At 37.2% G+C, this 17,037-nt stretch overlaps 2 protein-coding genes across 2 annotated transcripts in view; one reads left to right on the plus strand and one right to left on the minus strand.

Annotated features, from left to right (window-relative positions):
- Positions 1 to 17,037, plus strand: part of LOC128981966 (TBC1 domain family member 14-like) — a 95,757-nt gene that overhangs the window by 48,700 nt on the left and 30,020 nt on the right. Inside the window, exon 5 of the mRNA XM_054400986.1 lies at positions 79 to 210. Within this exon, the coding sequence (XP_054256961.1) occupies positions 79 to 210 (132 nt within the window). The remainder of the gene's footprint in view (positions 1 to 78; positions 211 to 17,037) is intronic.
- The window catches only part of LOC128981965 (zinc finger protein 37-like), a 188,792-nt gene continuing 186,119 nt past the window's right edge, over positions 14,365 to 17,037 (minus strand). Inside the window, exon 8 of the mRNA XM_054400985.1 lies at positions 14,365 to 14,445. Within this exon, the coding sequence (XP_054256960.1) occupies positions 14,434 to 14,445 (12 nt within the window). The 3' untranslated portion in view covers positions 14,365 to 14,433. The remainder of the gene's footprint in view (positions 14,446 to 17,037) is intronic.

The raw sequence follows: 17,037 nt of genomic DNA on the forward strand, positions 1-17,037 counted from the left end.
TTCACATTGTCCCTACCTCAGTTTTAATATCCGAACCACAATCTATTATTTTATTGTAACAGTGTTGTTTTATTTTAGACACAGCAGTAAAAAAGCTCAAGATCTGTGGTGGCAAGGGGTGCCTCCATGTGTGCGGGGAAAGGTGTGGAAACTAGCAATTGGCAACCATCTCAATCTCACACACTCACTTTACAACATTTACGTCCAGAGGTATAAATTGACAAATAAATAAGATGTCTTGGGCAATCTAAGTATTTGTGTACAAGTAAGTGAAACATATTAACTGAGAATAGGTTGATTTAAAACAGTCAGTGTGGTTGTACATGTCATTCAAGACTATGTAATCAGAAACAAGAAGTTATCTTATAAATTTTAATCTGATTAATAAATTATACCTTAAGTGCTGGCTCAATAGTAATAGTAATAATTATACAGTAGTATGATTGTTATTGTTGTAATACATTTCAATCCAGCCATTTTCATTGATGAAATGTAACGGTACTTTACTGGGATTAATAAAAATTCTACATGCATCCTTTTGAGATACATTAACATAGACTTACTGAAAAGAGACTTTATGAGTGGCAAATACTTAGAATGTTCAGTCGGGTGTGGTTTCACTCAGTGCATTGACAATCCTACTAGAGTCACTCACTGGTGTTTTGGTGAGTTGTCTGGATCATATTTTTGTTAAATACAGCAATGTTTGTGAAATTAAATCTCTGTGAATCAGACGGCTGTGACGGATCACTACAGCACTGGACTTAAGATCACTGCTGCCACTACACAACCCAACAATCCACAATGCTCCACACCCTCACATACTTATATTCCATTCCATTTCCATTTCCATTTTGTTTTGTCATGAGAGCATGAAGCTCCCTGACTGCAAGCCCGGTACCTATAATTAAACATACCCGGGCCCCATGATGTAGGCCGAAGCTAATGCACCAACCTTTGGTACATCATGGGAGGATGACTTAAGGTCATCAGGCTCACCGGCTGCCGAAGCACACCCTTCAGAGAGAGGGTTTCCCCTCAATCCTAACCAGGGATACCGGCTACTTGTTTAAGCGTCACTCCACCTGGGTTCCCCCAGCAGGGTGTCTAGTAGTCGGGAAAATCGGGAAAGTCGGGAATTAGTATTGAATTTCAAAATGGTCTTGAAAAGTCGGGATTTAGTCTTAAACTTGATTTCAAAGTCGGGAATTTTCATGATTTTGCCGCGATCGTCGTCTTGCGTTTACGTAACCGCGAAATCCAATGATGACGATGTCTACACGGCCTCGGGAAATGTTCACGATTTTGCCGCGATAGTGGACGACGACGATGACGTTTCCGAAACCGCGGGAGACGACGATGACGTTTCCGTGACCGCGGGAGATGACGATGATGTTTCCGTGACCGCGGGAGACGACAATGATGTCTACACGGCCGCGGGAAATGTTCATGATTTTGCCGTGATCGCTGACGGCGATGATAACGTTTCCGTGACCGCGGGAGATGACGGTGATGTCTAAACAGCCGCGGGAAATGTTCATGATTTTGCCGCGATCGCGGACGACGACGATGACGTTTCCGTGACCGCGGGAGACGACGACGACGTTTCCGTGACCGCGGGAGACGACGATGACATTTGCTCGGCCGCGGGAGATGACGATGACGTTTCCGTGACCGCGAGAGATGACGATGACGTTTCCGTGACCGCGGGAGATGACGATGACGTTTCCGCGAACGCGGATGACGACGATGACGTTTCCGTGACCGCGGGAGATGACGATGACGTTTCCGCGAACGCGGATGACGACGATGACGTTTCCGTGACCGCGGGAGATGACGATGACGTTTCCGTGACCGCGGGAGACGATGATGACGTTTCCGCGAACGTGGACGACGACGATGGCGTTTCCGTGACCGCGGGAGACGACGATGACGTTTCCGTGACCGCGGGAGACGATGATGACGTTTCCGTGACCGCGGGAGACGACGATGACGTTTCCGTGACCGCGGGAGACGACGATGATATCTGCTCGGCCGCGGGAAAAGTTCATGATTTTGTAGCGATCGTGGACGACGACGATGACGTTTCCGTGACCGCGGGAGATGACGATGACGTTTCCGCGAACGCGGACGACGACGACGATATCTGCTCGGCCGCGGGAAATGTTCATGATTTTGTCGCGATCACGGACAACGACGATGACGTTTCCGTGACTGCATGTGACGACGATGATGTCTACAAGGCCGCGGAAAATGTTCATGATTTTGCCGTGATCGCGGACGACGACGATCACGTTTCTGTAACCGCTGCAGTCAATGATGATGTCTAAACGTACGGTACGCGGAAGATTTCATGATAAAAAAAACCAAATTGGCTAGTTAGAATTTTGTATTGCTGCATTATTTCTTTACTTGAAAACACCACATTATCATAATACTACTTTATGACAAAGACAGGGGTTGGTGTAGTATTATTTAGAACATTTGGTTAAGCTATCAAGAATCGAGAATCGATACATTTTAGTATCAACACCCACTAATTGTTGAAAAAACTAGTCTTGAAAAATCTGGAATTAGTCTTGAAAAGTCTGGAATTAGTCTTGAATTTTATAATAAAAATAAACTAGACACCCTGCCCAGGTACAAAACCCACATACTTATATTGACCATAAACTACTCTCACACCTTCTCACACATTGAAACTGGGCTCCTGTTGTCGATTGTAATCAAGATGTTAATTTCTGCTCCGGCCACTTCAATACAATAGTTGTAAATTGTATTAAATCAGCTACCAAAACCTCGAAAATACCCCGTCCAGACTTTATAAAATCAAACCTTGGATTATTATTATTGATGGGTCGGTACTTGGCGTCAAATTTTCGGTTCCGCCGGTTCTTGGTAAAAGAACTGGAACCAAGAACCGATGGTGAAATGTCGGTACCAGTACCTTCAGTACCGATAATGCAGAAAGATTACCGATATTGCCGCGATCCCAGGAGGCGACGATGACGTCTACATGGTTGCAAGAGATAATCATGATTTTAAAAAAAAATCATAAAAATGTAATCACTTTTTTCATTAGTATTTTATTGTTCTTTGTTGCATGTGTTTTTTACAGTAAAGTTATATAAAAAATACCCTCTGTTATTGTTGTAAGCTTAGATACTATTATTATTTATTGTATTTGTGTATCAACAGTGAATAGACTCTGCCAGTAACAACATTGTAAAATTGCATGTACCTAAAGATTTCCTCGCACGTGCGTGTGCACAAGAGGATGTGAAATATTTAGCATGATGTTGGATGAAATAAAGGTTTTTGAATTGAATTGAATTGAATTTTACCGCGATGACGACGAAGACGTTTCCGCGACCACAGGAGTTCATGATGCTGTCTACACGGCCGTGGGAGATGTTCATGATTTTTCTGCGATCGCGGGAGATGATGATTACGTTTCCGTGACTGCAGGAGTCCATGATGATGTTTACACTCCCGCGAAAGATGATTTTGCCGGGATTGCGGATGACGACGATGACGTTACTGCGATACCGGGAGACAATGATGACGTCTACATGGCCGCAAGAGAGGTTCATGATTTTGCCGCGATCGCAGATGACAATGAAGACGTTTTTGTGACCGTGGGAGTTCATGATGATGTCTACACGGCCCAGGAGATGTTCATGGTTTTGCTGTGATGGCGGGAGACGATAATGACGTCTACACGACTGTGTGTGATGTTTATGATGTTGCCGCAATTGTGGAAGATGATGATGATGTCTACAGGTCGCGGGAGGTTTTCTTGTTCTTGCCACCATCCGTTGAACAATGATGATGTCTACATGGCCGCGGAAGATGTTCATGGTCTTGCCGCGACCGTGAAAAACAATGATGATGTTTCAGTGAGAATACTACTATTATTACAAAATTACTTTGAGTTTGGCCGGACTGAAAATATTTTTAGGCTGGCACATTTCTATAGGCCTAGTACCTTAAATATGCTAGTTATTTGATGTGATAAGAAAGGTTTACACTTGGAAATTGGCTAGTTATAATGTTTCATTGCTGCATACATTTTTTACTTGAAAAACACCCTAATAGCCTATCTCAAAAATACTTAATAGAAAGACATAAAGAGAGGGGCTGTTGTAGTACAATCAATCCATTCAGAAAACTTGGTAAAGCTATTTTAAAAATGGTATTGGTATTGAGAATTTTTTTTTTGTATCGGTATCAAGAATTAAAAAAAATGGGTATAGTTGCATCACTAATTCATCAAATTAATATTTTTAACACTTCTGCTAAATTATATATTATTTTGGTTTGAATGTGTTTGGCTATTTAAGTGTGTTTTTTTTTTTGTACAAATAAGTTTTATTTTCTTAATCCCTTAAGTTTTGTACCAACCTAATACCAATGCAAAATACTGTAACGACGTAATACTTGAAACACTGTATGTACATTTTGTTTTAAAAATAAAAATCTAAGTAGCCTTAGGACTGGGACACTACCGATGACCCAGTTTTGAACGACAATGACTTTCGACTGAACTGCACTTTTGTCTTACAACCAATCAATGAACGTGACTTGCGACATTACGTTCACGGTTTACGGGGAGTGTCAGCGCCGGGCTGTGATGGTGTCTTGGCCCAGGTCCTTTTTTGACAACATCAGCGCCCTAGGCACAACCTTTGACTAATAGTAGCGCCCCTTTGCGATATATATATAAAAGGGTGACCACCAACCGGCTAATCCGGGAATTATGCGTGGAACTTTTTTTAACCAAAAATTATGCGTGAATGTTGTATTTTTACCTGGAATTGTCAATTTACCACGATCGCGCAGCACAACAATGACGTTTACGTGACCCCAGGAGACGATAATGTGTCCGGTGACACACAGCCGCGAGGGATGATCAGAACTTTTCCGCGATCGCAGAAGCTGATCATAATGTCTACACGACCGCAGGAAACAGTAAGAATTTTACCACAATCGTGGGAGGCGATTACGACGTCTTCACAACCGCAGAAGTCAATTACGATCTCTCCAGGACCAAGAGAGATACAATAATCGGCCGCGACGGATTATAAGAATTTTAATGTGATCGCGCAAGACGATGATAATGTCCACACAACCACGGGAAAAGATCAGAATTTTGCCTCATTCGCGGTAGACAACGATAATCTCCTCAAGACCGCGAGATATGTTCATATATTCGCGATCATGGAAGACGATGTTTATGGCTACACAAACACGACTGCGGGAAATATTCAGAATTTTGTCGCGATTGTGGAAGACGATAATGATGTCAACACGGCCGCGAGGGGTTATCAGAGGTTTACCGTGATAGCATGCAAAAACAACCACTAAATAATTTTTTTTATTTTCTAATTTTTGGTGCCCCCCAAATAAAGTTAATTGCCTCGCGCCCTAGGCACGTGCCTATTCGGTAAATCGGTCCTGTCTCAGCCTGAGTCTTGAAAAGCAATTTCAATGTTCTATATGACCCCTTACTTCATATTGTCAACTACAGCATCATTTATGGAGTTTTCCCTGATTGCTATAAGTTATAAAAAGTATTTCCTTTAGACAAATCTAACGATTTCATCAATAAAAACAATTATCGCCCGTTATCTCTGCTTAGTGTCTTTGCAAAAATAATCGGAAAAATAGTAAAGGATCAAATAGTTTCCTATCTTCAAACAAACAGAATCCTAGCTAGCGTCAGTACGGGTTTTGTAGAGATAAAAATATTTCAGATGCCTGTAGACTACGGGGTGGTCAAAGGTTCAACTCTCGGGCCAGTTTTATTCTTATTATGTATAAATAACATCTCTAAATTAACCATTTTTGGTCAAATGTTTTTATTTCCTGAAGATACCTGAATTTTCCTTCAGGGAAAGACTTGGCCCGAGGTACGAGATTAGGCTGTGCATGATCTTATGATTGTAAAACGATGGTTGAATCAAAACATACAAATCTCTAATTACGTTGCTTTTAGAGTAAAAACAGCGACCTTGAACATTTTGAAGGACTAGTAAATTTTAACAACTCATTGTTACATTTAAATTAATCACCGCTGTAGCTCTTACAAGACCAGAGATTTAGGTACACTGGACACCAAAAATCATATTAGTCCGTACAAAGAAACAAACATTTTTAAGGGAAATTTTCAAACATTCGTCAAAAAATCATTTTGTAAGGTTTGAATTGTTTGTTATTTCATTCATCTATATTAATGTACATTTTTCCAAGCTTGTTTGCAATCTATTAATTTTGAATGAGGGAAATATATCATTTTGAGAATTAGATTATAATAAAATATAAGATAGTTTATTATTTAAATTATCAAACGTCCTATGACACCAGACATTGTGATGTTGAATTATTGAGAACCAATAGCTGACTGTCTTCTAATTGTAATGGGATGAGGAGTACGACTCACTCAGGACCGCCTCCACGGCTGTGTCACCAACTGAGCAGACACAATAGACCCAAGGGGTCGACCATTAGCACGGTCTAGTGGTTTCCACATTGTTTGTGTTTTGGCTTTTTATCTACTCAAGACTCAAGCGTGGCTGTAACCACCTTCCAAGCATATCAACCTCAACACTGCACTTCATGACCAGCTTTCTCCTATGTATCTGTCTTGTAATAAGTTTATTTTTGGTGACATAATTTAAATAAATTTTACATTAACATCGAAATATAAATATGGAAAAACTGAACAGATTTATAAATGCTTGAACAAAAATTATTTTATTTACTTATGTAAAGATAAATGGCAAAAACCTGAAGCAGACCTACATATCGATTATAAAAGTAAACACGTAAGTAATATTTGAAAATGGATCAAAAGTAAAACTATAGCTTACATATTGAAATGGTCATTATGGTAAACAATTTCAAAATATACTAGTGCACCGTGCGGCTCTAAGCGCCGCAAAATTATTAAAAAAATGAAATTAGAATAAACTAATAAAAACATTAATTGAACAAAAATGTTGTCAGTCAAGTAGCACTTCTTCAAACACCATGTTAGATTTGGAAAAACATCCATCTGGAAGTACCGGTTTCGTTGACGAAAACTTTAGTGCCATTTAATGACCTAGACCTACTGAGGGCAACATTAAGTTGGCCGTGAGGGAATACAGGCTTAGGTTACACATAATAACATATAATAATAGTTTGTTATGTTAGAGATGAATTGCAGAATTGGTTAGCGATTGGCCTTGTGCTTTATTAATTGTCATAGCAAACGCTAACATTAGAGGAAACTGCGATCTTTGCATCTTAAATGGTAGATTTGTCTCTGATGGACACATTTTGATTCTGGGAATGAATATTGGTTCTCCCTCACTGGTTCCTGTTAGAACCTTGCATTCTACTGTGTTTTCGTGTAATCTAGCTACCTGTAGGCGTGTGCCATTTATGCCTTTTGTAGTATTCAAGTTTTTTTATGAACAAAACGACTGTATTAGTTTTCAAATAAAGATAGTGTCTTTGGAGGCCGCTAATCTCAACACTGTTGAGGAATTCTTTTGGGCGTTCCAGTTTTACATCTATGTTGTCGGCCAGCAATGTGTCAACACTATCGTAAACCTAAGTTTCGCCTTGAATGGTGGATTAAACTGATTCTAGATAAATGAGTAGGAACTCCCTCTATTCTTTTGAACATATACACTATATAAAGAAGAGATAATTTCCCCCCATGGATGACAGGAGAATAATCTTGTCTGACCTGTGAAATGACGTCTGTGAAATGCCATGTTTGTGGCATTTCCTGAAACCACCCTTCTTCTCCATATGGAAAAAGTAGGGGGTAAGCCATGGGGTCAAGTCCAGAGCAGTGTGCACCTACATTTTCCGGATACCCATATTTCGGATATACTATGAACTCATGGGCTCCCTCAGGACAACCATTATCAGATTTAAATACGGCTGCTACATAATTTGCCGTTGGTAGTTATATCTTCCTTGGTCTCTGTTTCTATTTGAGTATAAAATCATTTTGACATTCTTTTGCTGGTCACCTGGTGTTTCTCTTAAAACCTCATTAAATGTCATTAAATGCCTGAGCATATGGATTTTAGTTTCATTAATTAAATTTGTTAGCTCAAGCATAACATTTACGTTACAGGAATTATTTTTAGGTGCATCACATCGCATTCTTACCGCTTGCTCTGTATCGTAAAAAAATATTTGGGCATAAGAAGAGCTTTCTTGGTTTGCATCTAGCATAATACCTATTCTGTGATGCACCTGGCTGTTCACTATAAAGAAGTAGGGTCCTCCATATTGACACTGGAACTTACCATAGCCTGGTTATAATTTCTACAAGGTTTCTTGAAATGTTTGGCCTTCTGCGAGTCTCCGGTCATCATCTCTTCTAATGCGGGGTGTGATCTTATGGGAAGAAGATCTACTTTTCCCTGTGATAACATTAGGTGTATTCGCCCCTAGTTTTCATCTCTGATCAAAATTACAGAGCATTGCAATTTCTGCATATCTGATCCATAGGCCCCAGACAATGCAATGCAGGATTTTGGTTAGTCAAGCCAGGTCTTCTCTTTTCTGCATTACGTCTTATATGCATCAAATCCTGCACCAATCTCCGTCTCTGCCTGTTTTCCCTATTTACCCTTCAGCAGACTCTTGGCATTATTTATTATAGTATTTTTTCAATAAACATTTTTATAATATTATACGTTAAGGGTTATGATTTACTATCTCACATGAATGTAAATCTATATCTATAAAATTATTCATAAAGTAAAACAATCAAACATCATATGTTTTTTTAGATTATCAGCAAATAACAAATGTCTCTTGCTTTCAACTTTTTCCACTGTTATATTATGGAAGAAAAAACGTACTTTAGACGCACCCCGTACATCCTGAAAAATAATATTGAAAAACAAAAACCTTAATGCAAAACTACAAATTGAGGCAAACATTTTGACATCTTAAACATCAAAATAGGTCCAGAAATAACGGAGAAGTTTTGTAAAAAAAAAACAGCCCTCTCGTATTATTAATTATTTATTTTGAAAATTGAGTTTATTTCAATATAAAATATGTTGACATACCTTAATTACGTCATCAATCCTAAATTTTTAGTCTAGTCGGCGACTAGTTTCAAAACCAAGGTTTCATCGTCAAGCCTGTTGCTTCATTAAATTATTGGAGCACAATGTCGTCATCAATACACAACTAGTCAACGCATAGCACACACGAACAGGGGTACAATACGAATACATTTACATAAAATAATGCGCGGCCGGCCATAACACGCGCGGTGATGGACTCGATGCAACTACCCGACTCCTGTGGTCTGGTGACCTTGGGGGGGATGGATCAGCTGATTACGAGCTCTGCCGTTATCGATATCCTCAATCCTGTCAAATATTATATTACGGCCAAAATTTAATTTTTCGTTTAGAATGTCATGGGGATGGTGTTTGGTTGATTTGTACATTTCATAGCTTTCTAGGACGTTCATTAGGGAGCCTTTCGTGCATTTGTGTAATATATTTAGGTTATTGCTACAGTACAGCTATAACGTTGTGGTTTTCGTTGATCAGGTGTTCGGCGAACTTAGAATAATGAGTTCGCAGTTTAGGTTTGGGGAGGTGTTCGTTAAACCTTTTCTTGAATGAACGACCTGTTTGTCCTATGTACATTTTTGACAGTCGCTGCACGATAATTTGTAGACTCCGGTGTCCTCTAGGCTGTTATAATTGGTTAATTTTGAAGTAGGTTGATTTAAAAGGCTTTCTAATTTACTGGTAGTTTTGCTGGCCAAGGTAATATTGTGTTTCTTCAATTCGTTTTTTAGGGTGTAGTGCAAATTGCTACCATATTCTATGGAGACAAAGTTTTGGTTGGGTTCTTGTAGTTGCTTTCTGTTCTTTTGTTTACGTATGATATTGTCAATGATATTACTATTGTAGCCATTGGTGACGGCTATGTATTTTACTAATGCATATTCATTGTTATAGTCAGTCTGAGACATGGGAATTTTTAAAAGTCTATTAACAAAACTATTGTAAGCGGCCATCTTGTGGGATTGTGGATGGTTAGAGAATGCGTGGATGGTGTGATCTGTGGTTGTAGGCTTTCTGAATATTTTGTAGACGATGCTGTTGTTGCTTTTGGTCAAAGTGAGATCTAGGAAGTTTAATGAGTTGTTATTCTCGATTTCAAGTGTGAATTTGATGTTTCGTGAGATACTGTTTAAGTACTTATTTAAAAGTTGTAGCTGCCAATTACCATTAATTAATTTAAAGTTGTAGAATTACCATTAAAAATCAAAAAGGTGCCATCAATGTATCTCTTATAAAAAAAAATGTTCTTTGAAAATTTGTTGTTGGCAGAGAGGATATTTGTATTTTCAAAGTTGTTAAGGTATATTTCAGAGAGTATACTGGACAACGGCGAGCCCATGGCGAGACCGTCTTCTTGTAGATAATACTTCCCATTAAAGTTGAAGTAGTTCTGATCTAGAGTTGTTTTAAGGAGGTGTATTATTTCTGGAGTCTTTGCTGAGTTGGGAGTTTATTAACAGGTTATCTCTGACTATGTCCAATGATGCTAAAGTATGTCTATTTTCTATTTTAGTATCTTTTAGCAAATCTATTAGCTCTAAACTGTTCTTTAAGCTGTGGTTTTCTTTTAGTTTGACGTTTTTTCTAAGTATTCTGTCTAAAGCTTTTGCGATTTTGTAGGATGGAGCAGATGTAAAATTTACCAAGGGTCGGATAGGCATGGTCTCTTAATGTATTTTGGGCAATCCCCTCAATACTGGTGCCTTAGGTTTTATCATTTTTAGGTAGTTGCTTCGGTCCTCATTGAAGATATGTTATGTGTTATTAATGGCAGTTTTTATTTTGGTGTGAAAGAGATCAGTCGGGTCATTGGGATTTCCTTGATGTTGCTGTTGTTTATAAAATCTAAAACCTTATCGTTGTTATCGTTTAATTTCATCATAACGATACATTGACCTTTGTCAGCCTTTGTTGCAATACATTTGTGGGTAATCAGTTTTTCTTTAATGGATTTTATGGTGTTTATGTCATTTATTAGATGGTTATTTTTTTTTTTACTTTTATTTTGATTCAGTATTGTTTTTACTTTAATATCAACTAGATAACCCGTTGCTCGAAATCGAGCAAAACTGAAACTTGTATTAAAAGAATAAACAAAAAAAAAAATAAACAGCAAGACCTTAATCAAAGAGTCACTCTAAAATAACTTATATGACTGATTATAGTATATAAAAAATATTATGATGTAAAAAATATAAAAGTAATCTACAATATTTAAATTCACATTCACTCTCATACTGCTTTGGTTATCTTTATCTCTCATGTATAGTAGGTGGGTGCACTCTATGAACACACAGATGTCAACCACACACTGTAAAGTGAGCTTTTGACCTAATGTAGCTCCTCTCTTGACGCCAACCATTGCTACTCTTATTCTAGCATTGTTAAATTATTTCTACGATATGTTCTGTTTCAGGCGTGTTTAAATTAGGGGCCCCAACCCAAATCTCTGGTTGGGAACATATGAGGGTAAGCAAATGGATCTAACGACAGATTTAGAATGGATACGCGTTTAACATTATTAGTATTGGAAAAAACTATACAATTTATTTGGCCAGGTGGTGCTTTGTTTTCAGCTTTAAAAATTGACTAATAATGGTTAAAAATGTACCTTGTCAGACAATCCTTGAATGTTTTATAGTGTCGAAAATAAACTTGCTACATGTTTCGGTGGTTATTAAATTCCACCATCATCAGGCACACAAAAGGATCCACTTCTTGAGGTGTCGTCAGAGTTGTTACATACATTTAACACGAACACAAAACACGAAACGATTAAATACACGGTAACAGATAGGCCTATCAACTTATGCACGTACATTGCCGCGGGCAGGACTGGAAGTAGACTGAACCAGGTTATTAAGGACCGACGTGGACTCTGGATTGTCGTCTGCGTTATCAACAGCTGATATAGGACTATTGTAGTGACGGAGTAGAGTGTTGAAAATATAATGGGATTCATAATTGAGTTTTTCATTCAAAATTTGTGTGCTGTCCCTGGTTTTTAGGTCCTTATATATTTCAAACTCCTCCAAGGTATTTAATAAGTTTCCTTTCCCACAATAATGTAGAATGTCGAGACCGTCATTTATATCCAGCATATCATGGTTATTGTCAATAATGTGCTGAGCGAATTTGGATTTCTGCAATTTAAGTGTAGGGGCTGGTCGATGCTCTTCGTATCTTATTTTGAAAGCTCTCCCACTTTGTCCTACATAAGTGCTCGGGCAATCAGCACATTTTATGCGGTATACACCTGTCTTTTCATATTTATCAACATGTGGGCGCTTGCCTTTAGATATGTTCTGCAGCCGATTTGTAGTTTTAAACGCTAGTTTAACACCATGTTTATTGAGATCTTTCTTCAAATAGTTGTTTATTTGGTGGTTGTATTCAACGCAGCAATACACTACTTTGTTATTATCATTATTTGCTGGCATGCGGCATGTATTTTCCTTTTTCTTTGCAACGATTTTGTCTACCATTTTAGATTTGTATCCATTAGCCACGGCAATGTGTTTTATTATATTAAGCTCTTTATTGTAGTTTTCTGGACTTAGTGGGACATTTAGTAGTCTGTAGACCATTGAGTTATAAGCTGCCAGTTTTTGAGAATATGGATGGTAAGATGTGCTATGGATGGTTTGGTCGGATGTCGTGGGTTTACGGTATATGCTATACTCCAATGTATTGTTGCGTTTTTCAAGAGTGAGGTCCAGAAAATTTATTTTGTTGTCTACTTCCTTTTCCACAGTAAATTTTAGGTTCGGCGACACAGAGTTTAAATATTGGTGTAGTAAATCAAGTTGACGGTTGTTGCCGTTAAATATTATAATAGTGTCGTCTACATATCTAAAGTATTTCACTATTCTATTTACATGTTTGTTTTTATCAGAAAAAATTTGTCTATGTTATTTAAATAGATTTCTGACAGGATTCCCGAGAGAGGGGAGCCCATGGCAAGACCTTCATTTTGCTTGTAGAATTTTCCATTGAACGAAAAATAATTTTGGCCTAATATTTCCTTTAGGAGACATATTATTTCTTCTATGGCTTCAGGTAGGAGGCTTGAATTTTCTTGTAAGTTTTTAAAAACTAATCTACAGTTTTGTCTATTGGAACGTTGGTATATAGGTTTGTAATGTCAAACGATGCTAAAATATGGTGTTGTTGAATGTTGAGACTTTTAGTTTTTTCAATGAAATTATTTGAATTTTTTAAGCTATAGTCATTTTTTAGGACAGTATGTGTCCTAAGAATTTTCTCTAGGCGTTAAGCAAGTTTATTGAATGTTTATTGTTTAAGAATCTCACTTGACTCCTCGGAGCTCTCGTCACTACAGAATGTCTGCCAACGTCTTCAAAGATTTGCAAATGGGCATGTGACCCTATTTCCCACATATTTTTTCATTTGCATTTTTTGTTTGAATTGTGCATAATTCTCCTTTGAGTTCTAGTGACATTGTCGTACTCACTTATATATCTGTGCGTATTCAGGATCATCACCTTCTTGAGGAATTAGAGGACCTAGTCGGTGGTAAAACGTGTCATGAATCTTGAAATTGTCGATCCCCTGTGGAATTTTCTCATCTTAATGAGCTTCGGAGCTGACCATGGTAAAGGCAGAATTGAATCGACAAATTTTATCCAAATAATTTCTGGATATAAGTATCACAGTCCTTTTTTCAGATTGGGAGTTTCCAATAAGATCCTGAAGGTATGGTGAATTGCACAAATGAGGTAAACAAACCTTTCATCTATAGTAACAAAGAGTAAAACTTAACTGTCTCGGTCAGTCTTTTCTTGCTTAAAATGTTAAGCTTAAAATATCACTACAATGTTAACATTTAACGTTAATTTGTCTGAGGTTGGAGGTTGGATGTATCACAACGGTGGTACTGCCACTATGTACCCGTCAAATGTTCAATTGAGAGGTTGATGCAAGCGGTCATGTCCGCGTTCCCTCCAGCCACTCACAGTTCTTCGTCGTACTCGCGGCATTTGATTTTAAATTGAAATGAAATAAGAAAGTTAACCAAACAACATAAAACACTGTATAGGAACTGGAATTTTAATACACATTGTACATTGCATGATAATATGGTAATGTAACGGATAACTGCCCTGTGAATAATCACTTTTAAACATTCACTTCATCGCATCGAACTGTAACTACATGATAATCAGTAAAGTACGATGGTAAATCAATTTAACCATAGTCAAAAATAATGAAATATTTATTAAATATTTATTCTTTTTGTCTATGATTTAACTATTACAAACACTTTGTTGTCTAGTATTGCTAGGAAACTCTTGATTATGAACCAGACTTAGTTAACAGACTGAAACAAAATATAAATTCTAGCTTTACTCTGGAAGTTTTAAGTCCTGCAGTCTGTGGTTAACCTTAAAAAACTATTTCAAACTACGTCCATATGTTATTTTGTAAACAAAAGAAAATGAGTTTGATCTAATGTCAACAGATAGCGCCGCCTTCCAAACTTTAGCCCTTAAGTGTACTTAAGTGGAGCCCTTTCTTAGACGTGTATTCTGAGACGTATTTGCACATCTACGTGAAAATACCTTTGATTTGACACCTCAAACTTTAAAATCCATCAAGCCGTTATCGAGTTATGACTGTGAAAAGAAAACTGCTTGCGTATTAATATATAGATAATCTGGCTGACGTAATTTTTAGAGTTTTCATCTTTGATGGAGCTAATAGCTATCTCAGCATTTAACAACTCAGAGGTTAAATTTTTATTCCAATTTCTTTTCAATATGTTGTGTTTGAGTCCTTTATTGATGACGTTCATTTCGGGTTCGGTAAAAGTCAAGTTTGTACAGTTTTTTACTCTAGGAAAAAATATATGGTTTGATATGAATCACTCAATTGGTTTGGACTGTAATTCAACAAGTTTTTCTATTTTGCATTTTTGTGTTTCTTTTTTCCTGAAAATGATTTTATTTATTTGATTATCGATATTCATCAAAACATTATTAATTTGAGAAGGGTGGATTGCATTCAAAATGTCGATGTGTGAATTCAAGAGTAAATTGTTTAACATATCTTTCTTCTTGTAGAGAGATTTAATTTCATTTTAGCGAATTTCCCTATAGGGAAGAATCTATTACCGTAGGTGGCACGGTAAGACCTAGACCCGGGACCGATTTACTTTTTCATTTTGATGTCCCCAGAGGCCAAAAACACCATTCGTTCAAATTTTTATATATGTATATATATAGACTTATATATATACAATACTTATATATATACCATACATACAAAAATTATAACGAAAACATTACCATACTAGACATTATCAACAAAGGAACCAAAATGAACATAAAAGAAAATTTTCACATATATAAACACTACAAAGAAGACAGAAACAACATTTTAAATATAGTACACACACAAACCACTAATCCTATATTTAACAAAATTATAAGTGTTAGAAAAACCAACAACTAAACATTCATTCACATAGGTACTAACAAAATTAACAGCTGTATTTATTCATAACATAATATTTTTGTTTGAAATTAGGTTAACACACTTGAAAATGTCCTTAGAGACGAAACATGTTGTGATTTATTAAATAAAAAAGAATATAAAAAAAGGGTACTCATGTTATTTTACATATTATTTATTAATATAGACTTATATATATATATATATATATATATATAAACGTCCGTGAACGCGATGACTTGAGTAATTCTTGTCCGATTTTGATGAAATTTGGTTTAAAGGTGTAAAGCGGGATAAACTTGAATGAGTTCGCAAACCAGCATGATCGGACGATGGGAACGGGGCTTTACGGGGGGGTTTTATGGGGTAAAAATTGGGTTTTCTCACTTTTGACCCTCAAAACACAAAATTTCCCAATTTCTCTTTAGACCTTTTTAAAGAGCTTAAAAAAACAATTAATTTAGTATATAAAAGTATTTTTGTTCGGTTAATAGTAACGGAGAAAATAAAAAAAATTGTACATTTAAAATTCCCATGTTATTCTTATGGAGAATATTGTCAAATGTTGTAGTTTGCTTGTTTATGGATACATTTTGTATTTTGATAAAATTTTTTATTTTGTACTAAGCTATCAATATTTTACAAAAAACACACTTTATTAGTTTCCTTGTAGCAGCAAACCTAGGTACTCGTTAAACCTAATGTTATTAAAATATATTTAATTGAAAATCAATTAAGACAAATGGAAATTTGCTTAGTCGGCAGGTTTGCTGCGGTAGGGGTATTTTATCCAAATTGATTCTGCTAAAGATTTGGCCTTTTGAGCAGCAAAGCTCTTGTTCTTTACTTTTACTTGGACGTAGTTGGGGGCGATGTTCAGGTCCATGCATGCCTTGTTAAATTTTATGCTCTGACGTGTGTTCAATAATTTTGAGATCATTTGCGTCAACCAGCTGCAACATAGGCTATATTTTAAGTAAAAAGTAGTGAGGGTACTTACCCTTCAACAGCCTAAATTTTGTGGGCTAACTAATGATGATGGGGGGAGAAAATCATAATATCGCCAGATAGCGCAGTTGTTGTGCAGCGGGTGACGATAATGATGTCTTCATGATTTGTCAGTGACTTTGCCGCGTCGCAAATGAATACAATGATACCTCGCAACTGTGGGAGACGTTCATGATGATATGATGTCTCCGTGACAGTGGTAGATGTTCAAAAAATCACCATGATCGCTTCAGATATTTTATGATGGCGCAGTGATTTCGGGACATAGCATTAATTTTGCCCCTGCTATACTCCATCAACAACTGCATCAAGGACTCCCGCGATCGCAGCAAAATCATGAACATCTTCCGTGGCCGTGATGACGTTATTATCGTCTCCCGCAATCACTCAAAGGCGATTGTTGTCTCCTGCGATCGCAGCAATATCATGAAATTATTCCACGGCCGTGTTG

This window comes from Macrosteles quadrilineatus, unplaced genomic scaffold, assembly GCF_028750875.1.
Source record: "Macrosteles quadrilineatus isolate MER2022 unplaced genomic scaffold, UCM_ALF_1.0 Scaffold_64__1_contigs__length_664444, whole genome shotgun sequence".
Lineage (NCBI taxonomy): Eukaryota > Metazoa > Arthropoda > Insecta > Hemiptera > Cicadellidae > Macrosteles > Macrosteles quadrilineatus.